At 36.0% G+C, this 26698-nt stretch overlaps 2 protein-coding genes across 2 annotated transcripts; one reads left to right on the top strand and one right to left on the bottom strand.

Moving 5' to 3' along the window:
- Positions 1-4977: 4977 nt before the first annotated feature.
- LOC131945944 (differentially expressed in FDCP 8 homolog) lies at positions 4978-18929 on the top strand. The gene is made up of 13 exons (XM_059306574.1): positions 4978-5670; positions 6006-6213; positions 6498-6592; positions 7737-7886; positions 9975-10119; positions 10574-10638; positions 11353-11458; positions 12070-12197; positions 13140-13253; positions 14086-14217; positions 15986-16072; positions 17494-17603; positions 18499-18929. The coding sequence occupies exons 1-13, from the start codon at positions 4978-4980 to the stop codon at positions 18566-18568; spliced, it is 2103 nt and encodes a 700-aa protein (XP_059162557.1). The 3' UTR covers positions 18569-18929.
- Positions 18930-21570: 2641 nt separating this feature from the next.
- Positions 21571-25260, bottom strand: LOC131945951 (insoluble matrix shell protein 5-like). The gene is made up of 4 exons (XM_059306584.1): positions 25175-25260; positions 24071-24250; positions 22104-22318; positions 21571-21647 (listed from the first exon to the last, which is right to left on the bottom strand). The coding sequence occupies exons 2-4, from the start codon at positions 24239-24241 to the stop codon at positions 21611-21613; spliced, it is 423 nt and encodes a 140-aa protein (XP_059162567.1). The 5' UTR covers positions 24242-24250; positions 25175-25260; the 3' UTR covers positions 21571-21610.
- Positions 25261-26698: the final 1438 nt, after the last annotated feature.

Below are 26698 nucleotides of genomic sequence, written 5' to 3'. Positions count from 1 at the left end.
ATGTTCCCTGTCGATTTCCCCCTAGGAAATTATCCCCACTCCCTCATGAACTAAGCAGGTCTTTCTAACTCATAGCAGTTGAATCTTCATAACTAACTTTGTATTAACAAGCTTTTAATTTCACTATGTGGTAAGAAAACAATCAGACATTCCTTAACTAGTTAAAACGTAAAAGCTTTTGTTTCAAGTGTGTTGAAACATATTCTAGACCAGTGGTTCTAAACCTGGGTTCGATGAGTCAGTCTCAGGGGTTCGGCGAAGGTCAAATACAGTTTATAGTTTATATACACACCCGACACGTATGATTCGCGGCGGATTTTGTTAGTGTGGACTATAGAACTAGCGACAGAGGCTGTTATTTCAACACAGTCGTGTTGATGCACGTGCATTGCATTTTGTGTACAGTATAAATCTATATAGCCTGTTTTGAATTTGAAAAAAAGTCGCATTTAATGTTCCTATTAAAAGGAGTTAGGTGAATGCGCATATAAAGCTGATGTGGTTCGGTACCTCTAAAAGGTTAAGAACCAGAGTTTCTTCCAGGCAGAGCTCCCCCGAAGAAAGTCTACCGCCCCCCCCCCCCCCGCCCGATCGAAATGTAATTTATATAGAAAATATATACTTTTACCAGTGTCCGCCCCCGCCCCACCCCCCCCCCCTCCAAATATCAAGCGCTCCCCCCCCCCCCTTCCAGAGAAAAAAAGTCTGGAAGAAACAATGTTTAAGAACAATGGTTCTAGTGCGCCAAAAACAAAACTTGCAATACAAAGATAGCATAAAATTTAAAAAAAAAACTGAAGAAATTAGTATACCAAGTTTTAGGCCTACTCTACGATTTTTCTACACCTAATGAAAAGGCAAACACTTTCTGAAATCTTAAAAAAAAATCACTTCTGCTATATAATTCTTTTTCAATTGACCTTTCGATTCGCTTTAGGGATTTGTGTTCATATTTTCGTTCCTGATTTTTTTTTTTTTACTTTTTTGTCCCCACCTCTTAAAAAAAAAAACAACTCCACCGTGTTATTTGAGTAAAATGTCACAGAGTTCTAGAAATTCCTCATTCAGCGAACTTTAATCAGGAACTTTGTGGACAATGACGCAGATAGCCAACCGTACATAGCTAGATTTGCGGTTGCCCACAAAAAAATCTGGCAATGAAAAGAGAGGCGGATCGAGTATCGTATTATTTTGCCAGCTTGCCAAGCTAAAGACGAGTTGCGAATTGGGCCGCAAAAATGTTCCTTAAATAAATAAATTGTACAAAACGCGCAAATTGTACAAAAGCGCGAAAATCTGAATGTTAATAATAATTTCTTTATACTTTTAAAAAGAAAATTTTATCATAAAAAAATAAATTAGTTCAAGCTTTCAATACAGAGAAAATTACGCAGATACCGCCCCAAAGTGACGTCAATCATTTCTAGACGAGATTCACTAACCGCCCACAATCGTGTATGACGTCACAAAATTCCTCTCCATCCCAGAATGCACTTCTATACACACAGACAAACAATGTAAGAGCCCGAAAAAGACATTTTTTGCATCACATAACCAATTGGATACGGCAATACTCACATTAGCTCAACACTGCTGGGCAAAACGTAATCCAATTCACCGTTGTTTGAAGCAGGGGCGTAGCTGAGGTGGAGCAGTGGGAAGCAGAGGCGTAGCGACCCTTCCCGGCGCCCGGGGACAAACTTTCGATTTGCACCCCCCCCCCCCCCCTCGAACTTTTCATTTGCACCCCCCCCCTCAAACTTTCAATTTGGCGCCCCCCCCCCTTGAGGTCGGCGCCCGAGGACATATGTCCCCCCCCCCCGCCCCCCCCCCCCTCTCTACGCCTCTGGTGGGGAGCCCATCCTCTCCCTCCGTCTCTGCAGGGCACTTATTATTTTTTTTAATATAGAAACTAATGTTATACTGCGTGAGAAAGTTTTGTAAAAAGTACAGCTTCTGAAAAATTATGTTGCTTAAAATAACTTACGCAGTCAACTGGGTTAGGATTGGTGGTGGTTTATCATTAGTGGTATGGTATGATGTCTGTGTTGTATATAGAAATGTTAAAGAAAACTGCCATTTATGACTTTTATTTTTAATGTGTTCTTATTTATTTATTTATTTATTTAATTGCTAAATATTTGCCACTGACAATATGCAGATGGAAGGGTCAACACAGGTGACTTCCAAATTTTGTTTGTAATCTTATATTTTATCACAAAATAAAGCCATACACGCGTTTGAACCCCCGGGAAGATGACGCTTGATAGCTGGGGACTGGGGACAGTAACCCATCTAGGAGAGATAACGAAATCGAACAGGAGTGGAGTCCCTTTCTGCAGCTCCTTTGATACCGCCGATGCCAAGTTGTAGGCCTATAGCAGAGTTTCTTCCAGGCATCTCTTCGAAGAAAGTTTACCGCCCCCCACCCCCCCCCCCCCCCCCCCGAAAATTTCAAGTGCCCCTTCCCCCCCCCCCCCACCCCCGGAGAAAAAAGTCTGGAAGAAACACTGGCCTATAGTCACATAGTGTGAAGAGGGGGGGGGGGGGGTTATATATGGACAACATCTGACTCTTCTCAACATACTACCCATATAATCTGTTCGGAGATTTTGTGACGATGTGTTACGAGAAGGTTATTTTCGAAATTCTAGAAGTTATTTTGCATGTTTAATGACTTTTTGGTAAATTGTAGCGAACCGAATGTTGACCCATCCATAACCATAAAATGTTTTTCCTTAATTTGTTTTTAACATAGTATTAGGCCAAATTATTCTTTGAAAAACACTTCGCAATAAAAGATTGCTACTTATTGGAGTTTGTATCTCTAGATAATCTAGAATAAATAACACAGGTCATTAACTCGTTCTTCAACTAGTTAATACAGTGGTTCCCAACCTTTTTCGAGTGGCGACCCCCTTTTATAAAAAGTAAGTGACCCGCGACCCCCATAGAATTAAAAAGCCGAAATTAGTATGGAAATTAATAAGCACTAAAATAAGATTTTCTAGTAGACTTTCAATATAAACTACTCTTGATAACTGTTTTAATAGCATGAGTAAAATTGCATACTATTCACTAAACCTTCGTGGTTAAGTTTTTAATTTTAAAAAATTTTATAAACGCCAACCTATGTCATTATAATTATCTTAATTTTGATTTTAATCGAAGAATAGTGTTGAAAATATATTCTCGAAAAGTCAATCAATTTTACGTTTGGGTATGAATGGTGAATACTACACCAAAATTGTGCCTGCAGTTTTTCATCTTGCTCGAAATCATTCTGCAAATCAAAGAATTCATCTTGTAATTCATCGGGAATGCTGGCAACATCAAGGGAAGAAGAGAATGGGTAATGCGTAAATGCAGATTCTTCTTTTTTCAGCTCAGAGAAATAGCCATGCAGTTCGTTTTCAAGAGATTCAAGATGCCCAGAAGTCGCTTCTTTCAAACTTTTAATTATCTCACAATCAGATTCATCTACCACACCGCAGAGTTTCTCAAATTTACAATATTTCCACGATTTGGTTTCTTTACCGATTTTGCAGCTTTGATAAAAATGCCCCGAGATTATCATGGAAAGTTATAATATTCGTTCATTTTCCCTGAAGCTTAAGGTTAAGCTTATGTTCGAACACATCTGCTAGGTATGATACTCTCTCCAACCACTCTATGTCGTTTTAAGTCTTCTTTCCTTTGAACAATTTGATTTCAGATTTCAATTCAAAAACACAATTTACAACATTTCGTTTGACAGCCAGCGTACTGTAGTGTAGAAGAGCAGAACCTCGTGATCTATATTTTTTGCTCAGTTCTTTGAAGGCTCCAGATTTTATATAATTTACGACCTATACTAGCAACGGACTCTTGATGTCGATTGGATAGGGTAGTGGTTAGGGAGCTAAATCTTTTCTGTTTTCTGAAAGCCCGATTTTGAGCTAAACATAGATGGCGCACCATCCGTACAAACCCCCACAGCCGTTCTAACCCATTTTAATCATCCAGTTTTTAAAAAAAGGTATTTATTTTCTCCATGCTATCTTCACAAAATAGCAACTCTTCTTTGCTATCATCCGCATGAATATAGACACAGACCAGCAACTGCAACACGAACTCACGTCTGTTGATTTATCAACTTGAAAAGCAAACAATGGTGAAAGCTTAATTTCAATAAAAATGTGTTATTTAACATTTACGTACATGCAGCTTTTGATGAGATTTTCTCCTATTTTTTTTTTTATTATTATTTTTTTTTTTGCTAGGCATTTTCTATCGCGACTTTATTTGATGCTTGCACTAATGCTGGTGAAAACTTCCTGTTCGATCAAGTTTCTGGCGTTTGCAACTAGCTTCTTACCGACGAAAGAATTCCATATCTTTTTTGGTGTGTTCCGGTGAAGATTTCATAGATTCGTGACTGAGAACAACTTTGTACAGTGCGATTTGTTTCTTCTCTATTACATTTCCAGTGATGTTAATGAAGTCGAATTTCAAAAATTATTCTAAATATGTATGTTTTGTTTCAAATTACTAAAGTTTAGTATACCAGTTGGCGACCCCCCAGAAAGACCTTCGCGACCCCCCAGGGGGTCGCGACCCACAGGTTGGGAACCCGTGAGTTAATAGGTGAAAAGATTTTTTAGGTCGCTTTGAGAAAACTGCCGATCTAGAAATTCTAGATCTGTTTTTTGAAAAAAAAATACTCATAAGAGGAATAACATGATCTAGAAATCTATACATTTTTTAAAGAACGATTTATCTTTTATATAGGGTGGCGGAGATGTTGTTTTCCGTTTGTTTTCATAATTTTCCTCCCTTCAGTTTTTCCTCGTTTTTATTCGTTTCTTCAATAATAATAACAATAGCACTTTTTTCAAATCCAAAGACAGCTGACTTCCGGTTACATCTCTTTACTAGTTCTGTTTACAGTTCTAAAAATCCTATGTTTATTCTTGTCTCATTAATTCTGTTTTAGCCATGGGAGAGAGAGGCAAAATGAAAGTTTTAGAAACTAGCACTGCTACTGTGAAAATGACAAGTGGTGTTCCATTCACCAGTGGTAAAATGTCTGACTCTTCAGATGATGAAGAAATCGAAAGTAATTCACTACCGCACTCGTTGTTGACGCAAACACAGCCAGTTGAGTCAGGCAGTACGGACAATGACATCATCGATAATCTACGCCGTTTCGACAGTGGTTCTATTATTTATGGCAACGTACATAATAACCAAAATATATTAAATAACAATAATGGGGTAAAACCTGTGAAAGAAAAGATTGCTGTTCTAGAAGATGATGAACTGCATTCTGTAACAAAGCAAAATGTTTTTCAAACTCCCACTCCCAGCAAATTTATTAGTGATTATGATATTTCTAGTAGTACTACTGGTGTAAGTGCAGAAGGAGGTGTACAAGTAAATATAATAACTAACACAGAATCATATGAAAATGACATAAAGAATAATATATCAAAACCTCAACCTATACATTCTCATCATTCTGGTAAAACATTTTCAAGTAGGCCTAATGATAAAAAAAGTGATAAAGAAAATTCCAAAAGTAGACGTTCCAATAGCCCAGCATCTAGCCATAATCATAGTTCATCAGAATTCACTGTCAAAGAGCAAAATGTATTACCTAGATTATCTACGTCGTTGGAAAATAAAAAGGTGAGCTTAAGTTAAGTTTACCACTCATAAATGTTAAAATATTACTTATTTACATTCCTTTTACCTCATTTACATTATAAGTATCTTTTCCCTTAACTTTTTTTAATGATTGCTATTGTGCCTGCAGCCTCAAGCATATTCATATATGTATTTTTTGGACATACTTCTAACAAATCTAGAGAAGAACTGACTCTAATAACTATTTATACTTAAAAGAGAGTTTAAAAACATATACATGCATAATATCATATACAGCATGTTTTAAGGTTTGTTGAATGTTAAGATTAATTTCTTATGTCTGAACTGTAAATTTCACAAAAAATGTCTAAATACAGAAAGGGGTCTTAAATAGAAATGCAAGCACAGCCTCATGTAGTGCATTGTGTGAATCACAGAGGGAAAATGTTCGTGAAAACTATGCACAGAGTCGATTCAACCCATTTAACAAACACAATGACCTTAGCGTGGAAGAGGACCATTTCTCTGATGGGATGGAAAACTACTTCAGGGTGGACAGACATTCTTCAAACAGTACGAAATCTTGTAAGTTTGTTGATCATTTGCTTTATCTAACACATTGCATAGAAGGTTCATTTCTATCTAGTACTGTTACCATACTGTTACCATGTTAAAAAATATTATTATGAGAGTGGATAATGTCACATTTTGTTCCACACCTATTAAAAGATACTTGAAAAGGTCTGCATTATTCAAATTTCAAAAACAAATTCAAAATATAAAAAAAATTAGACTAAAATTTAGCCATTATTGAAACTCTGAAATATTTTATGTTACACTATTTAGATGTGTGTTGCATTTTTCCATAGCCTCACAAGGAGGGGACTGGTGGCAAGAAGCTAACAAGTCTGATGTGACTTTTGCTGAGTTAGGGCTCTCAGAAGATCATTTCTCTCACCCTCAGGTCAGTTACATCTAAGTTGTATTTTTTTGTTTCATTTGTTTTGTGTATTATCTCTCAGCCCACTAAGTTTTATTTTGTTTCTTTTTCTTTTGTTGTAGTTTTTTAAAACTTTCATCAACTCTCTCACCCTCAGTTCAGTTAGTTATTTCCAAGTTCCATAATTCGTTCAGATTTTTTTTTTAAACTTTATTATTTTGTATAAACTTTCATAATATCTCTCAGCCCAGTTACATCAAAGTTTCTTTTTTATTCTTTTTCTTTTGCTGTAGTTTGTAAAAACTTTCATCAGTTCTCTCAACCTCAGTCAGTTACATCTGTTTTTCTAATGTTGTGTGTAATATATCTATAAGCTTCAAAACATAAGCAATACACTATTTATAGACTCATTAAATGAGGATTTGAAACATCACTCTGAATTCTAAAAACTTTATACTTAATATTGCTTACAACATTATTGCTCATGTTATCATTGTTATGTATCTCTTTTTGCAACTTGGTGCCATTTGATTTGTTAGCATTGTACACAAAGGGATTGACAAAACAGTACAATATCCAAAAACCACTGACTAAATTTTTATTTGTCTACCTATAAGAAATCATGGATAGTTTTTAGATGAGCTTCGGAATTATATGTTTTAGCAATTACTGCTCAACTACACTCTTTATTACATATTTTAAACTGTTTGGTTGTTTTTATTTCTTTGCCATACCTTAAGTGATTATTTATTTTACATAAACCATGTTGAAACCATAATGAAACCACATGGCTATTTTGGACTTTTTATTAGTATCTTTAGATTTATTACCATTTTTATTAATTCTACCCAAGTTCTCACCTTTTTTAATATCTTTAGCCAGTAGTTTGTTTTTATGCCATGACATATCATCAGTGTTTATTTATGTTATACACCAGTTCATACAATGCAATCATGTTGAACCCAAAGGGTCATTTTGGACTAATTTAAATCTTTACATAACAGGTTGCTTTTATTGCCATGGTGTCAAGCGTTTTTTTTTATTCTACACAAGTTCTCACTTTATTTAATCTCTTTAGCTAATAGTTTGATTTTATTGCCATGACATATCATCAGTGTTTTCTTATGTGTACACCAATTCATACAATGCAATCATGTTGAACCCACAGGGCCATTTTGGACTGAGCAGCACAGAGGAGCTGGAGCTGGCCATAGAGAACTGTAAGGAGATGATCAAAGAGTCTCAGGTTGGCTCAGACAAGCAGAAGAACCTTGTCCTCAAGCTGGTGCAGCTCAGGATCAAACTTCATGAAGTCAAGGTATCACATTCAGGAGTTAATTCTTCTTTGCTTGTTAATTTACACCCACTTTTTTTATAACAATCTATTTGTTTGGGTTTTTTAAATTATACAGTTACATTATTCCCAAACACCATTAGATTTATTGAAACTACTCTTTGTTTAGTCCTACACCATGTAATTTTTTTTATGACATTATTCTTTCATTATGCCGTATCATTGTTTTTATTAATTATGCCACTAATTTTCCAAGAAAAAATCCTTGGGTAATTTATTTTAAATTTGCACTGTAGTTGTTAGATATTAAATGTTGTTGTTTTTTTTTTTTTAAAGTTATCATTTACAATTTTAAATTCTTTGTTTTTTTTATTTTAGACAGTAATTTTGTCTGAATTTCATAAAGGATTATAACAAACAAAATACAAATCAATTATTTTCACTTCATAAACTGAAGTATTATTTGTAATAATTAAAAAAAATTACCCATCAATTAATTATTTTGATCCTAATTCACGCTTAGTTTTCATGTGTTAAAAAGTGTTGAATATATAAAGTATTTAGAACCACTGTTAGATGTTGATATTGATTATTGTAACAGGTGCGCATACCTAATCATAAACTTCAAAAAATTTGTGTAGTCATCTAGGCCTAAGTGACCAGAATGTTATAAAAAAAATTCATTGATTATTTAAAGTAACCTTGTAACACAGTAAGATTTTTAATATTTCTGTTGGTAAAAATGACATTTTGTGCCTTTTAATTCTTTAAATTTCAGCACTGAATTCAATCTGTTATTTTGAATAGGCCTACATGTTAATCTGTCTATGTTAAGATTTGCTTGACAACTTTTAATCTGATTATTATTTTATGATTTAGTACTTAATTAATAAATTTGTTTTATAATTGACCCTTCTTTATTACATACCAGTGGGAAAAACAATATTTCTTTATTGTGTTTAGGTGTAAAATAATTTGATATTCACTCTGATTTTAACTGTATACAATTAATTATATTTGTTTTATTTTCCTACAACAGGATTATCCAAAACAAACGCCATTTGCCCACACTGATGATATATGTATACCATTTTTTATTTTTGTTTTGTTTCCCACACTAGAAACATCCAGAACAAGTTCCTGTTGTCCACACTAATCATAACTGTATACAATTGATTATATTTGTTTTGTGTTCTCACACCAGGAAGGACCAGAACAAGTTCCTGTTGTCCACACTAATCATAACTGTATACAATTGATTATATTTGTTTTGTGTTCTCACACCAGGAAGGACCAGAACAAGTTCCTGTTGTCCACACTAATCATAACTGTATACAATTGATTATATTTGTTTTGTGTTCTCACACCAGGAAGGACCAGAACAAGTTCCTGTTGTCCACACTAATCATAACTGTATACAATTGATTATATTTGTTTTGTGTTCTCACACCAGGAAGGACCAGAACAAGTTCCTGTTGTCCACACTAATCATAACTGTATACAATTGATTATATTTGTTTTGTGTTCTCACACCAGGAAGGACCAGAACAAGTTCCTGTTGTCCACACTAATCATAACTGTATACAATTGATTATATTTGTTTTGTGTTCTCACACCAGGAAGGACCAGAACAAGTTCCTGTTGTCCACACTAATCATAACTGTATACAATTGATTATATTTGTTTTGTGTTCTCACACCAGGAAGGACCAGAACAAGTTCCTGTTGTCCACACTAATCATAACTGTATACAATTGATTATATTTGTTTTGTGTTCTCACACCAGGAAGGACCAGAACAAGTTCCTGTTGTCCACACTAATCATAACTGTATACAATTGATTATATTTGTTTTGTGTTCTCACACCAGGAAGGACCAGAACAAGTTCCTGTTGTCCACACTAATCATAACTGTATACAATTGATTATATTTGTTTTGTGTTCTCACACCAGGAAGGACCAGAACAAGTTCCTGTTGTCCACACTAATCATAACTGTATACAATTGATTATATTTGTTTTGTGTTCTCACACCAGGAAGGACCAGAACAAGTTCCTGTTGCACTGAACATAACTGTATACAATTGATTATATTTGTTTTGTTTCCCACACCAGGAAGGTCCAGAACAAGTTCCAGATGATGTCAAGGTCATCATGTCCCATAAGATGATGTTGAAGACCAGTCGCACCAGTAAATATTACTGTGAAAAATGTAACGGAGCAATCTGGGGCATGCTTCAAAGATGGTACAGGTGCACTGGTGAGGTCAAAGTTCATTATGTTTATACAATAAGCATTATGACAATCGTATTGCATTTGTGTTGTTGTTTTTTAAAAGAAAATAGACAAATTGGTCTGTTTGATTCTATATTTTCTTGCAAAGTTCTGTTAGGTTATTTATTTTATAACAAATAGCAGACTGTTGATATATTAGCATATTACTAATCCTTCTGGTTTGCCCATTGCACTGGATTGAAAAATGCGCAAAGAATTCATTGTAAATATTCTTGAAAAGATTCTATTAGGTTATTAAATTTAAGAACTAATAGGAGACATAATCAATGTTCATTAATTACATTTTCTTGTAAAGGTTTGATCAGAGTGGTTTGATCTAAGTGAGCTTATAAAAATCAAATATTTCTTTAAAAAAAAATGATGTGAGTTGATCTTGGTTATTTAGTTTTGAGTTAACTTCATCTGGTTGTTATCCCCAGAATGTGGCTACAGGTGCCATGAAAAATGTCTACAACAGATCCTCAGGACATGTGCTAAAGCTAAGGTCAGTTTGGCTGTAAAGCTAAGGTCAGTTTGGTTGTAAAGCTAAGGTCAGTTTGGCAGTAAAGCTAAGGTCAGTTTGGTTGTAAAGCTAAGGTCAGTTTGGTTGTAAAGCTAAGGTCAGTTTGGTTGTAAAGCTAAGGTCAGTTTGTCTGTAAAGCTAAGGTCAGTTTGGCTGTAAAGCTAAGGTCAGTTTGGTTGTAAAGCTAAGGTCAGTTTGGCTGTAAAGCTAAGGTCAGTTTGGCTGTAAAGCTAAGGTCAGTTTGGATGTAAAGCTAAGGTCAGTTTGGATGTAAAGCTAAGGTCAGTTCACCTTTAAAGCTAGGGTCAGTTTGGCTGTAAAGCTAGGGTCAGTTTGGCTGTAAAGCTAAGGTCATTTTGGTTGTAAAGCTAAGGTCAGTTTGGTTGTAAAGGTAAGGTCAGTTTGGCTGTAAAGCTAAGGATAGTTTACTGATAAATTAAGGTCAGTTTGCCTTTAAAGCCAATGTCAGTTCACTTTTAAAGGTCAGTTTGCCGCTAAAGCTAAGGTCACTTCACCTTTAAAGCTAGGGTCTGTTTATTGATAAAGTTAAGGTCAGTTCACCTTTGCTATAAATGCTGAAATACGATTGTCTTTGAATCTGAGCTAGCTTTAAAATTTTGAGTATAAACTAAATTGAAGGACATATGGCTCATTTATTTATTTTCTAATTCTAAACATCAAATTTTGTGGTAACAGGTCCTGGAGGATCCAACTCTTATCATGGAACTGTGTCCTACTGACCCGAATGGCTTGACCAATCAAAACTTCCGATGCTGGGAGTGTAGGACGTCAATTTCATACAGTAAGTTACTTTATTTTATCAGGAGTATAAAGTAATTATAATTTAAGTAAGTAATCGTATTTTATCATGGGTATGAAAGAATTATAATTTCATTAACCCCAGAAATTCTTTTGTCTTAAATCATTTAACCTTGTTTGCATATCATCTCAAAATATTTCAGTCTTATCATCATTTTCTTTTAAAGTAGATTTGAGAAACAGTTGTAAAATAACCATCAAGTTAATTTAGACCAATATTTTCTAGTTCAAACTGCAGTTTTTGCTTGATTACTGAATGATAAGATTAGAAGTTATATTAAAATATTATCTGTCAAATTAGTATAAATATTCTTATAAATTCTTCTCAACACAGATTATGTTGAAATATTTCTTTGTAAGATTGTTAATTTAATCCATAATTAACATGAGGTACAGTTGGTGTGGGCTGCAGCCTGGTGTGGATGTTGAATTACGTTACATAAAGTGGTCATCAGATAGTTCGTCAAAGTAGTTTTAATTGAGATTGATTTCCTTAAGTGTCCCTAATTTTGAAAAATGAATTTACTTTTTTCCCCTCCACAAAGAGAAATCAAGAAAATTATTTTATTTATTTAATTTTTTTTTCTTCTTCAGAGCCGGGCGGTCTTGAACCTAGGATGTGTGACTACACAGGTCGCTACTACTGTGAACTGTGTCACTGGAATGACACATTTGTTATACCTGCCAGGGTCCTCCATAACTGGGACTTCAAACCACAGAAGGTGAGGCTGGTTGGCCTTTGACCTCTGACCTGCACTGTCCCTCTAACCTTTGGTTACTAACTGCCTATATGAAACAAAGCCACAATGGCCACCATGGTCACTTGCCTACTGTTGTAACCATTAAAAAATAAAATTCTTTTATTATTACCTCTGAATTGAACTTGTAAAATCAAAATGCCACTATTGACCCTAAAGCTCTACTGCATTGATATCTTTCTTAATGAATGTTTACTGTTGTGATGCAGACCTTAATTATCAAATAGAAAGTTTTATATAAGAGCTAGTATAGGGTATGTTAAAAGTAATATACCATATTATATACCTGATGGCCTGTTGGACTTATGTAGTTCATCTATTTCTGTGACTTATGTATATGTAGAGATTGTTTGGTCAGTTCTATGTCCAACTATCTTTTTTTTCCTAATACTCAACTCATGTACCCATCAGAGTGAAGCATCATCATCCTCATCTTTTCCCATTTGTGCCCAAGCCCAAAACACTTGGGGCAGATGAAATAGAGTTCATCTGCTTCAGAGACATCGGCATATGAAGGGTCAGCACTATGCCCAGACCCCTTTGTTTCCCGAATGTGAGGTAGTTACCCATCTGACCTGGGTGGACTCAGGGACGGTCTACTGACTTGAACCCGGATTAGAACTCGAGACTTTCGGGTTAGTAGTCTAGCTCTCTACCGCTAGGCCACGCCGTCCCAGTATGAAGCATAATCAGGTCGTTCTGATCACTAACTCAGGAATCCTAGACTTTTGGGTTAGTTGTCTAGCTCTCTACTGCTAGGCCATGCCATCCCAGAGTGAAGCATACTAAGGTCGTCCTGCTGACTTGAACTCAGGAACCCAATACTTTTGGATTAGCCATCACATGCTATGCCACTGATTCACCCTAACCCTTCTAACTTTGCAATTTTTTCTTCTAAAACTATAGGTCTGTCGAGCATCCAAACAGTTTCTTAGACTGATGATGAAAAAAGCTGTCATTCGTATCCAAGACATCAACCCTATGTTGTTTGTGTATGTGAACCAGTTGAATGAAATTAAGGTAAGCACAGTCTCATTACATCATAAATTTGGTTAGTTTATAGTGGAAATTGTGAAGGTTATCTTAGCTCAGCAATACTGCAACTTCATAGTTAACCATTGTTTTTCTGTATAATTTAATGATTGATGTTTATATTGTTTACACGGGGAAGATGTTTACCTTGTATGACATATACCACAAATGTTACCTATGCCATACATTGATTGGCTTATGATGTATATGTAATCTAGTGATTACCCATATGTAATATGCTGTACAGTGTTTTTATTATGTCATAAATCATATGTTAATGGCCTAACACAAAATGAATTACCTTACTTGCAGTATGAAAATACTTATTTGTACTGTAAAATAGCATAATTATGTTATAAAATATACTTAAAATATTTACAATTATTGCAATTATTTTACATCTAAATACACAGTCCAGAACTTACTTTGTGGTCTGCATATGAAACTGACCTTACTTGTATGTCATAAGATAATTAATCTACTTCACAGTAATCTACGTGTCATATATTATGTAACCTTAGTACCTGTATAGTCTGATTTACTGTATAAAAATATGCCCAATACGTCAATACTAATGGTGCAGATGAAGTAGAGTAAATTGATTTCAATGACTTCGGCATAAAGGTAGAAAATGTCAACTATGCTCAGCCACTATTTTTCCCTAACATGTGTCAGGTACTCATCAGAGCTGTGTAGACTCAGGCCATATGTCAGTTGGTGCAGAATATGTGTCTCTTATGGTGTATGAATGTCACCCTACATGCCATTTATGCTGTAGGACAATGACATGTCTTATAATGTGTTTTGCAAATGTCACCAGAAACTAAGAGAGGAGATGATGATCATGAAGAAATATATTGTGTCCTGTATCAGTGCCATGGCTGCCAAGTTGCTGCTGTTGTTGGAGTCTAGACAACATTTTGTTGAGAGCTCTGACAGGTATTCTATGCAGGTGGGTCATCTTAGGGGACATGAGAGGGGGTCCTGTATCAGTGCTATGGCTGCTAAGTTGCTGTTGTTGTTGGAGTCTAGACAACATTTTGTTGAGAGCTCCGACAGGTATTCTATGCAGGTGGGTCATCTTAGGGGACATGAGAGGGGGTCCTGTATCAGTGCTATGGCTGCTAAGTTGCTGTTGTTGTTGGAGTCTAGACAACATTTTGTTGAGAGCTCTGACAGGTATTCTATGCAGGTGGGTCATGATTGGGGGACATGAGGGGGGTCATCTTAGGGGACATGAGAGGGGGTCCTGTATCAGTGCCATGGCTGCTAAGTTGCTGCTGTTGTTGGAGTCTAGACAACATTTTGTTTAGAGCTCTGACAGGTATTCTATGCAGGTGGGTCGTCATAGGGGACATGAGGGGGGGTCATCTTAGGGGGACATGAGGGGGGGTCCTGTATCAGTGCTATGGCTGCTAAGTTGCTGCTGTTGTTGGAGTCTAGACAACATTTTGTTGAGAGCTCCGACAGGTATTCTATGCAGGTGGGTCATCATAGGGGACATGAGGGGGTCATCTTAGGGGGACATGAGAGGGGGTCATCTTAGGGGACATGAGGGGGGTTATCTTAGGGGACATGGGGGGTCATCTTAGGGGGACATGAGAGGTGGTCCTGTATCAGTGCCATGGCTGCCAAGTTGCTGTTGTTGTTGGAGTCTAGACAACATTTTGTTGAGAGCTCCGACAGGTATTCTATGCAGGTGGGTCATCATTGGGGGACATGAGGGGGGTCATCTTAGGGGGACATGAGGGGGGTCATCATAGGGGACATGAGAGGGGGTCCTGTATCAGTGCTATGGCTGCTAAGTGGCTGTTGTTGTTGGAGTCTAGACAACATTTTGTTGAGAGCTCCGACAGGTATTCTATGCAGGTGGGTCATCATTGGGGGACATGAGGGGGGTCATCTTAGGGGGACATGAGGGGGGTCATCATAGGGGACATGAGAGGGGGTCCTGTATCAGTGCTATGGCTGCTAAGTGGCTGTTGTTGTTGGAGTCTAGACAACATTTTGTTGAGAGCTCTGACAGGTATTCCATGCAGGTGGGTCCATCATAGGGGACGAGGGGGGTCATCTTAGGGGGACATGAGGGGGGTCATCTTAGGGGGACATGAAGGGGGTCATCTTAGGGGGACATGAGGGGGGTCATCTTAGGGGGACATGAGGGGGGTCATCTTAGGGGGACATGGAGGTGGGTCATCTTAGGGGGACATAAGGGGGGTCATCTTAGCGGGACATGAGGGGGGTCATCTTAGGGGGGCATTGAGGTGGGTCATCTTAGGGGGACATGAGGGGGGTCATCATAGGGGGACATGGAGGTGGGTCATCTTAGGGGGACATGGAGGTGGGTCATCTTAGAGGGACATTGAGGTGGGTCATCTTAGGGGGACATGAGGGGGGTCATCATAGGGGACATGGAGGTGGGTCATCTTAGGGGGACATGGAGGTGGGTCATCTTAGGGGGACATGGAGGTGGGTCATCTTAGGGGGACATGGAGGTGGGTCATCTTAGGGGACATTCAGGTGGGTCATCTTAGGGGGACATGGAGGTGGGTATATATGATATAAACAGGTGGGTCATCAATTATAATACATGATTTTTAAATAGAACGTACATCCCTTTACATCATACATTTAACAAACAAAATATGTGACATAATGCTTTAGAAAACAAATAGAAATGTTATTAGCCCTTAGTAACTAGTACTGGTGTGCTGTTGTAGGACCTGTTGGATGCTGAGGATGTGTTGTTACCTGAGCTGACCAACATACACATGAGATGGGCACAGCACATCAAGGTTGATTGTGAGGTCAGTCTGGACATGCCACTACATATATTTGATGCACTTGAAAAAAAATCTACAAAATTGTCTTTTAAATTGATTTTTACTTTTTCGTATATACGAAGTATAGAGAAAGTCTTGTAACCGTGCAAAAAAAAAAAAATCGAGATTTTTACAAATCTCGACGTTTTACACCTCACTGATACGGAATAACATAATTTTGCAATCTTGTCCGTATGTCTGTGTGTCTGTCTGTGTGTCTGTCTGTCTGTGTGTAAACACGATAACTTGAGTACCGTTACAGCTAGGTTGATGAAATTTTATATATAAGTATTTTATCAAAATCGTAGATCCTGATCAACTATTGAGCGATTTCCGATAACCGGAAGTGGTACTTTTTCTACTTTGAATTTTTCAAAAGCCTATAACTTGAGTACTATTTCAGATAGATAAATGAAATTTCACATGTAAGTAAAAGATCTAATTCTCTACCTTCTGTTAAATTTTGAGTAATTTCCGTTGACCGGAAGTACTAATTTACGCTATTTCCGATTTCTCAAAAAACGCATGTAAATTTTAAAAGTACTAATAATATTTGCGCACTATTATGCACATTTTGTTTTGGCGGTCGCTTGGTGCGCAATTCTTTTTTCTATGAGATTCTATTCTATTTTTACAAGCTTTTATTTAACTCACTTCCTCGTCAGTCTGTCGTCAGTCTGTCTAGACGGAAACGCAGGAGTGAAAATTCGGACAGTTCTACTTGACCGATACGATTCACAGTTGGCACGTGGGTCAAGACATGAAGACAATGCAATCTGAAACTAAATTTGACTTAATTGGATGCTTAATTAATTTTTTATGAATTAATAAAAATTTGGACCGAATTAGTAGGCATGTCTAGCCAACCACACCACACGCGTCATCACCTTCAATAGCTGCGCCATCACGTAATGTTCAGTAGGCGCGCAATGGTTTTTAGTCATGTAACTCTATTGTAAATAAAACATGTAAAGTACTGAAAAAAAAATTCATAAAAAACGTTTTAATAACAAGCTTGTATGTAATGATGCACTAAAAAGTAGAAAATAAATTATAGACTACTATTTAAATAACTATAAAGAAAAGCGTGGGTGTCTTCCTTAACATTAGTAAAGGTATCCAATAGATACTAAAGTTTAAGTAATTGAAAATCATGTCTATATTCCAAGTTATATAAGAATATTTGAGAAAGTTTAGGGGAGATCACTCCCGGTTTATTTTGTTTTGAATTTTGTAGTGTTTGAAGGAAAGTCTCCATTGTGTAATATTTTTTTAAATGTTTTTAATTTTTTAATTTTGTTTTTTGAATGACATAAGTACTTATTTATTATTTATACATTTTAATAGATTGAATACTTTAGAATTTTTATGATCTCTAATATGAGTAATTTTTCTAATATGTTCAGCTGTGTCAGGGGAGAGGATTCTGTTGTGAACTGTGCCAAGAAAAAGAGGTGTTGTTTCCCTTTGACAACATAGCAGTTGTCTGTCCCAAGTGCTCAGCAGTTTCACACAGGTAATTTTGTTTTTACATATTTTGTTTTTCTAAATATCATTCTTGAATCCATTGTTACTTCAAGTTACAGGAAACTGTAATTATAAACTGATTTCTTAACAACCTTTTCTTTTACCTTTATAGCTTGGCATTTAATAATATTATGTACTGTAAATTGAAGTAGTTTTATTACTGATTTTCACTTCTTCTTAAAATTATTTTACTTAACATAATGGTAGAATATTTTTTTAATATGGACCAAGAACTGGTTTGTGTATTGTTAGTAATTAAATTTGAGAAAAAAGTATTTGGTTTTCCTGCCCATGATAACAAAGTTAGACAGACAAATTTTAATTTGAAAAAAAAAACAGCCTTCATTAGTCCATTTTGATTTTTTAAATTAATTAATAAAAAATTGCTATTATAACAAGCTTATATAATATATAAAAAAGAAGAGAATAAATTATTTTCTTAAATAACAACGCCCTACTATTTAAATAACTATCAAGAAAATTTTGTGGGTTTTTTTTATCTTAAACTCAATAAATGTTTTCATTGACGTGTATTTTTCAAAGGGACTTTGTAAACATTTTTATACATCAAGGCTTTAGAGACAAATCATTATGTTTTTTTCCCAGAAGTTTAATCAATTTTATAAAGGCATGCTTATTGTGTCTTCTTCTGTTTTAACTCAGGATTCATTTTTTTTTAAAGTTATTTAAAAGCTTTTTAAAATGTTATGTTCATTTCATTTTCACCGTCATATTTCATTGGTAGAAAAAAGAATATGAATCATTTTGGTAAAATTATTTTAAAAATTTGTAAGATACAATATTCATTTCACCATCAAACTAGATTGATAGGAAAAAAATATTATTCCTCATTTTGGTCAAATGGTTTTTAAAATGAATTTCAGGCATTGTTTTGCAAAACGGAATATGTGCCCCCGCTGTGAGAGGAGAGAGAAAAGACAGGCTGTACAGTAATGACTCCATGTAATGACTCCATGTAACGACTCCATGTCTGACTCTGTGCCATTACAAATCTGATCTAGTCTTGTACTGGTGGTGGTGTAGGTATTTTGTCTGAAACGGCCCTTTTAGAAGACAGTTTTAACAAAAAATGGACAACAGTTTGTTTTATAAGCTGCTATGTTATTTGACAAAAATATTTTATTAAAACTTAGGGATGTTGTGAAATCATTAACCTCTTATCCATTATTTAATACAGCTGTTCACAAAAGTAACTTTTCTCACATAGGCTAGTTATCTGTCCAATCAAATGGCTTTTAACTTCTGGTCACCTGTCCAATCAAATTGCTTTTAACTTCTGGTCGCCTGTCCAATCGAATTGCTTTTAACTTCTGGTCACCCTGTCCAATCAAACTTTTTCATATCTAGTCTGTTGTCCAATCAAACTATTTTTCTCATAAGGTCAGCTGTCCATAAATAAAGTTATCTTGTTTGATCAGGCTTTTCACACACAAAAATTTTTCTTATCAGGACCAAAACTTTCCACCATGTCCCAGTTTAAGATCATTGTCATTGTTACCTATGAGTTAAAAAGATTAATAAGCAATTGGTAGTATTTCCATGAGATTTGTCTCAAGTATTTTATCTTTTTCTAGCCCTACTTAAACCATAAGGTCATGCCTGGAGTAAATCAGCGTTTTAAAATCCTAATTTGGCAGTGTTAAGGTTAACGACTGTCCTGAATTCGTAATCCTTTGATAAATACATAGTTATAAAACACTATGTTATATTAGATGGGATATCGTGGCCTAGGGGTAGCATGCTAGATCGTAACCCAAAAGTCATGAGTTAAGATCCTAGTTCAAATCAGTAGATTGTCCTTGTCCATCCAGCTCTGATGCCTACCTACCTAATATTACGGAAAGTAAAGGCGGCTGGGCATAGTGCTGACCTTACTATTCCTTATTGGACAGAAGGCACAGAAACAGGTTAACTCTACTTCACTTGCCCCATGGTTCATAAAGAAAACTTTACTTACCTTAGGTTGTATTAAATATGTATATATAATGCCAGTAAAATACTCTGCTCAGCTAGAAGGCTAGTGATTATCATATTACAAACTATTCATTCAATACATTTTTTTTAATAGCTTGCTTTAAGATTATTTTAGCCAGGTTATTTTAATCTATTTAAAATGTTCATTAAAAGATTTAATTTGATTAACATGGAAATAGATGCTAATATAACTTTAAAAGGGTAATCTATCGATTTAGGTACGTAAAATCGCCTGCGGCTAGTAATGTACGATAAAGTTAACTCATTGTCAAGGCTTTAATAGAAGTATATTGTGATATATTTGTGTCAAATATTATAGATAAATAAATAATAAACCTAAATCAATGGCTAAATATATTAATATAGTTAGGAAATTAACTTTAAACAGCAGTGTTTGCGAGCAGGATTTGCTATATAAAAAGCGGCCATCTGTAAGTTAGAGTGGCTTCCCCTGAATCTTGCGCTATAAGTTTACAATTAAAAAAAAATAAACAAGATGGCTGCTATTGTAAATGAGCATGATTGCATCTGTTGGAAACACCGCTAGTCTTCAATTATTACTGAAAAGTTTTAATTCAGTTATTTAAAACAGGTACATAAATGAAACAAGGAAACATTTTTATATTTTTCAAAACATAAATCCTCCTCAAAATGTGAAATAATTATTAAAATTTAAGGGGTCACCTGTTTTTCACATTACTAGTCGCGGGCGGTTTTATGTACCTAAAACAATAGAGTACCCTTTAAAAGTTTAAAAATCTAAACAGTTCTTCACAGTTTCTGCATTACGAGATGTACCTTAATTAAGTTAAATTAATTACCATTAGTAATGCAGTTAAATAAGGGTAGTTGTTGATGTTTGTCTGTTAAGAAAGCTTGTCTGTGTTATGTAATGAAAGCATTAAACATTGGGAAACTTAGCAATATCTTTTTACCACCAATTGCCTGTTTAGTATACTCAGAGTTATCCACTCATTGCGTGCCTTAGTGCAATAAGTGTAAATCATCTTGGATGTATTTATTCCAGTTCACAGCAGTCATGCTTCTGCTTCCTAGTCGATATTTAAATATGTACATACAGTTTTTATTTTTAAACTGCTTACTTTGTATTATCAGGTTGCTTTCATTTTTTTTTTCCTTAAAAATAAAATTTTGAAAGTTTATAAAAATTTAAAGATGATCACATTTCTCTTTGAGTATTTTCTTGTTAAAGAGTTTTAAAAATATAATTTTTTCCATTCTTAAAAATTACAAATAACTCTAGTAGTTAAAATATCCTACTTTCTTTCTCTCAAAAATCTACACATAAAAATTAAAATACATGTATCTATAATATACCAAAATAATCATATAGATACCATGTAGATAATCATAAAGTCATACATACATTGCGTAAACTCATGTTTGTTTTCTATGTTTAATTATTTATATGTTATCTCAAGTGCTATAAATAGATTTTTGTCGAATTTTACCCAGCGTATACATTTAATACCAGTGGCTCATACTATTTTTTATAAATAAAATATATAATATTGAACTGTAGCTTTGTTTTTCTTTATTTAGATGATTTTTAAAAATATTTCATTATCTTAACACACATGAGTTTAGCCAGTTGATCTACCTGTTATCTGGCAATTATTTTAAAGCTTATTTCAGCTGTTTGCCAGATTTTTATAAGAAGTTGAAGTTAAACCCTTTTGTTTTTAAAAAGCAATCTGAAAACCACCCACGACCAAACAATGATCAGTAGGTGAAGATGATGCTGGCTATAAAACGTGGAGCAGTTATATTTTTAATGTTAACAAAACACAGGACAACAATTTGCAATAGATGTTGTGTTAGTCTTGGTGCTTCTGTTTTTTTTTCTGAAAACTCTTAGATAGGTTTTTATTGTTTATATATAAATGCATCTAAATCAGCTATGCTGTTTAATCCTTCAAATTTCTACATGACATAAAAAAATGGATTAAGTTTTTATTTCTTGATTTTAAAAGGAAGTCTTTATTTTGCATGGTCTTTGAACACATGTCCCCAGTAGCTGAAAGAAAGAAAAATTGGGTGGGCCTTAATTTGGTAGCCTAAAAGTTTATATATATATATATATATATATATATATATATATATATATATATATATATATAATATTTATTTATGCATAAACTTATAAAGGTATTTTTTATTTTTCCAAAATGTGTGGGTAAGCCACCATTCATCTCATATGTAGGCCTACACCTCTCCACCCCATACATCCCATAAGTACACCTATGCACCCCATAAGTACACCTATCTATTCCATGCACCCCATAAATACACCTATACACCCCACAAGTACACCTAACCACCCCATGCACCCCATAAGTACACCTAACCACCCCATAAGTACACCTAACCACCCCATAAGTACACCTATGCACCCCATACACCCCATAAGTACACCTAACCACCCCGTAAGTACACCTATCCATTCCATCTTCAATATGTAGACCTTACTTACGTATCAAACTCAAGTTCCGTAACCAAGCCATCACCGTTGGTGTCCATCAAAGGGAAGAAAGTCACGTAATCTTGTTGGTTGAGTTGTCCGTCCTTGTTCGTGTCGTACCAGTTAAACATGGGCTCTACGATATGGGAGTGATGGGGCATGATGACGTTGTTGTAGTCCATGTATTCGTGCTTCGTCACGTTGCCGTCGTTGTTCAAGTCGTACACCTGCGTGTTGGAGGTAAAACAAATTCTGATTATTTAACGTGCATCAAGGTGAAGTATGAATAAATACCCAACAATCAAATACGTAAGTCAGTATTAAATTGATATCAACCGGTTATTACTGCGATCTCGAAGACCTTGAAATTTAAAAATAATTTACGGTGAATATATAACTGCATGATTCGTCGAATTAGGAATACAGTAAGAAATGTGAAATTTCGGGTTTCGTAGTTTTCGGTTACTGTCGGTTTCGAATTTCGTCATGTTTTTTTTTCTTTACGAAAACGTTGCTGGTCTCGGATTTCGTTGGTACGTTACTTGACATTTCACCTACATGTAACATGACTGCAGATATTTCAAAAACATGTAATATAGACACCAGAGTAAATTTTATAGTATTGAATGAAACTCGGATAATGATTGAAACCTGTGAAAGAAATAAACATCAATCTTTCCCTGTTAGTGCCCAAAACACGTGGGGCAGATGAAGTAGAGGTAATCTTTTTCAATGCTCTCGGCACATGAAGGGATAGTATGTTCAGCACTATGCCCAGCCGCCTTTATTTCCCTAACTGTGTGAGCTCAGGACGTCCTGCGATCACGAGTCCTAACCAAGATCCGAATTCGAGACCTTTGGGCTAGCAGTCAAACGCTCCACCCAGTGGCGTCGTTGCAGCACTTCATGGTGTCACCCCCCCCCCCCCCTCCTTTTCACATACCAAAGGAAAAAAGAGAGTATATATATATATATATATATATATATATATATATATATATATATATATATATATATATATATATATATATATATATATATATATATATATATATATATATATATATATATATATATATATATATATATGTGTGTGTGTGTGTGTGAGAGAGAGAAAGAGAGAGTGTGTTTGTATGTATGTATAGTCGAAACGCTCAATGTGTACTTATAAGACTTTTTAACTCTAATTATTCATTTACTGAACAGGCAAAAAGCAATTTTCTTCTATATATTTTGCAATTTTTTGTCTTGCTGTCATCCCCCTAAATGGTGTCACCCGGTGCGGTCCGCACCCCCCGCCTCGCGACGCCTCTGGCTCCACCATTCGACCACACCGCAGCAAAAATAAACATCAACTATTTCAAAATCTAAACTTTCAATGAGGTTCTCCCTACAGTCTACTCTAGCCCGTAATCGTATTCAAAACTTTCAAGTTACAATGCATGCGCTGTACCACGCCCAATGTAGCGCTCACTACAACACGATGTTTATCATGTATGTCTAGGGGGTCGTCCATAATCACACTCGTAGGGGGGAGGGGATCCGTAATTTTCTGACGGTGTGTGGTGAAAAGGGGGGGGGGGGGATTCAGATGCTCTGACGTCCCTTTTTTGCATTATAAAAAAAAGCAATGTTAGAAAACGAGTTTTAGCCGTTATTTCGCGTTTTAGAAAACGGTTTTAATAAATTGTAACAGGAATTGATCAAAATACTCTATGTTGACAGAGTTCTGATAAGATTTCGGAAAAATATCGATGTTTTAAGAAAAATTCAACAGCAATTTTGAGTGGGGGGGAGGTAGGCTGAGGTGTGACGTCATTTTAGCGGGGGGGAGGGGGGTCTGGCTTTTTGTGATAACGTGTGACGGAGGGGATGGGGGAGGTAAAAATCTTCAAAAAAAGCGTGACGTTATTTATGGATGACCCCTGGAGCCAGAACGAAAGTCTCGCCTCGAGTTTATGTTTAAAAAGAAATCTTACTTTGAAACTTTGGTAAAATTCATTCCTGTCCAAAATGCCGTCCCGGTTGACGTCTGCCTCGATGAAGACCATGTCGAGATGGTGGCTGTGTTCAGACGGAAGTCTTCGTTGCCAGGCAACGACGGCCAGGAAAAGAGAAGCGAACAGCACTGCTTTGTTCGCTGAAGCCATTTTTAAAATCTACAATAACACATGGGCACACATGAATTTATTAACATGGAAGCACTGCTTTCTAATAAGGATAAAGTTATATAAATATAACAGGGATACAGCTATATAACAGGGATACAGATATGTAATATGGATAAAGCTTTTGACTATGGATACAGCTTTATAAAATTTGCACAACTATTTACTATAAATACAGCTATATAAAATGGATAGTTTTGTGACATGGATATAGCTATATACAGCTATATACCATTAAAGTGAAGTTCATTTTTCGAACCTAACGAGCCATGGGGCAAATGAAGTAGAGTTCACCTGCTTCTGCGATCTCGGCATATGAAGGGATAGTGTGGTCAGCACTGTGTCCAGCCGCCTTTACTGTTCCTAACGCGAGTGGGGTACCAATGACAGCTGATTTGACTCAGGGAGGGTCTACTGACTTCTACGTGATTCGAACTCGAGACTTTCGGTTTAGCAGTCTATATTTTACATGTATGTTAGCAATATAGTGATATATCGCTTGGCCACGCTGTAACCATTGCTATATACTATTGATACATCTTTATAACACGAAAACAGCTATATGACATGACTACAGTTATAATTATCACGTGGATACAGCTATATAACAAGGAAAGATAAATGTGAACTGGACACACAGACTTATAACATATACACAATTTTACTCCCTAAAACAGCAATGAAGCTGGAGAAAAAATGATATAGTATTTATACAAGAAAATATTCAAAGCCAGTTATTCGAGAATAAGGCGTCAGTTCTAGAAATACTTTAAAATATGAAGAGCTGACTGCCTAATGAAATGTTAAACTACATTGTAGTGATCCCAAGAGACTGTGAGAAAACTTAGGAACTAGTGTGATTGGGGTACGGATAGAAAATTTCAAAAGCGAGAAGCTCGACAATTTTTCACCTACCTAAAAGTGTGTTCCACTTAAAATGAACTCGAACTTATCAGAGAAGAAATTGTATGGGTTTAAAAAAAAAATGAGCAACAAAGTTTAGAAATTGACGGTGTAAAGTTTGAACCAATCAGATAAGCTTATTTTATCACGAGCAGGTCAAGGTAAAATTGTCTGCGTTAAAGAAGGTCTTAATAAAATGCTGAGAGTGCACAATGACTGCAGGTGATAAAAATAACGATAAAAATAACCGATTCAGAAAAAAATGTGGGAGAGGGGTGGGGGGGGGGGCGGCGTTAGCCCAACACACACACACATAATTTCCTTAACATGACGTCACCCAACACTACGACACCTCCTCTTAAAAAAGTAATATAAATTTCCAAAACATGAGAGTCGTTTCCCCTTAAAATTGTTTCTAGCCAATATAATGGCGTAAATACATAGATCTATTTATAGTCAATGTGTTAGGGATCATCCATTAATGACGTCACGCTTTTTTGGACGATTTTTACCTCCTCCCCTCCCCTCCGTTGAATTTGTTGAATTGCTGTTGAATTTTTTTAAAACATCGATATTTTTCCAAAATCTTGTCTGAACTCTGTCAACATAGAGTATTTTGATCCATTCCTATTACAATTTATTAAAAGTTTTCTAAAACGCGAAATAACGACTAAAATTCGTTTTCTAACATTACTTTTTGTTAATGCACAAATGTGACGTCCCACCATCTGAACCCTCCTTTCCCCCCCCCCCCCCATCACACACCGTCACAAAATTACGGACCCCCTCCCCCTTACGAGTGTGACGTCATTTATGGACGACCCCTTGGCTAGCTTAGTTGGTTTTTCCGTGACTGCACTATTTAACGCAATTTTCAAATCCTGGTCAAGTTTAGGTCCATTGATCGACATGTTACAGTTTGCAAAAAGGTCACAAAATTACTTAACTGCTAAAATTATGAGTAAAAATGCCAAGAATGTCACGACAAACTTCCTTGAACGTTTCCATCCCTCATTGTCACTAGTCCGTCCCCCGGGAGTTTGCTGTTTTTTTTTTTTACAGATTTACCTCCGGACTTTTCATATACTGATCATCATGCAAAGGCTGGTCACTGGTGGGGGGGGGGGGGTGAGTTCTTTCAAGTATCTCTTCGGGACCTTCTCTTCCCTTTCCCCCCCCCCCCCCCCCCCCCACCCCCCGTACAAAAAAGAATTTTATTTAGGAAATATATACTTTTACTAGTGTCTGCGACCCCTCCCATGGAAAATTGTGCCCGCCCCCCAAAAAATCACCTACACTCCTAGAATACATCACCTACACTCCCGGACCGTATCACCTACACTCCCAGACCGTATCATCTACACTCCCAGACAGTATCCACCTACGCTCCCGTACACAACGTATCACCTACACTCCGAGACCGTATCACCTACACTCCCAGACAGAACGTGTCACCTACATTCCGAGACAGAACGTGTCACCTACACATCAAACAGACCGTATCACCTACACATCAAACAGAACGTATCACCTACA

This window comes from Physella acuta, unplaced genomic scaffold (genome assembly GCF_028476545.2).
Source record: "Physella acuta isolate Inbredline_101_S28 unplaced genomic scaffold, ASM2847654v3 ptg000541l, whole genome shotgun sequence".
NCBI classification, from domain to species: Eukaryota; Metazoa; Mollusca; class Gastropoda; family Physidae; genus Physella; species Physella acuta.
The sequence above is the reverse complement of the archived record's forward strand: the minus strand, read 5'-3'. Positions and strand labels throughout refer to the sequence as shown.

What these genes read in the sequence shown, in the direction of transcription:
- LOC131945944 (XM_059306574.1), top strand. Translation starts at nt 4,978, where the DNA reads ATGGGAGAGAGAGGCAAAATGAAAGTTTTAGAAACTAGCACTGCTACT. An exon ending in CGTCGTTGGAAAATAAAAAG is followed by an intron (nt 5,671 to 6,005) that starts GTGAGCTTAAGT and finishes GTCTAAATACAG; the next exon opens with AAAGGGGTCTTAAATAGAAA. An exon ending in TAGGACGTCAATTTCATACA is followed by an intron (nt 11,459 to 12,069) that starts GTAAGTTACTTT and finishes TTTCTTCTTCAG; the next exon opens with AGCCGGGCGGTCTTGAACCT.
- LOC131945951 (XM_059306584.1), bottom strand. Translation starts at nt 24,241, where the DNA reads ATGGCTTCAGCGAACAAAGCAGTGCTGTTCGCTTCTCTTTTCCTGGCC. An exon ending in AATTTTACCAAAGTTTCAAA is followed by an intron (nt 22,319 to 24,070) that starts GTAAGATTTCTT and finishes TCCAACACGCAG; the next exon opens with GTGTACGACTTGAACAACGA. An exon ending in ACGGAACTTGAGTTTGATAC is followed by an intron (nt 21,648 to 22,103) that starts GTAAGTAAGGTC and finishes TCTTTCTTTCAG; the next exon opens with CTACTGGGGACATGTGTTCA.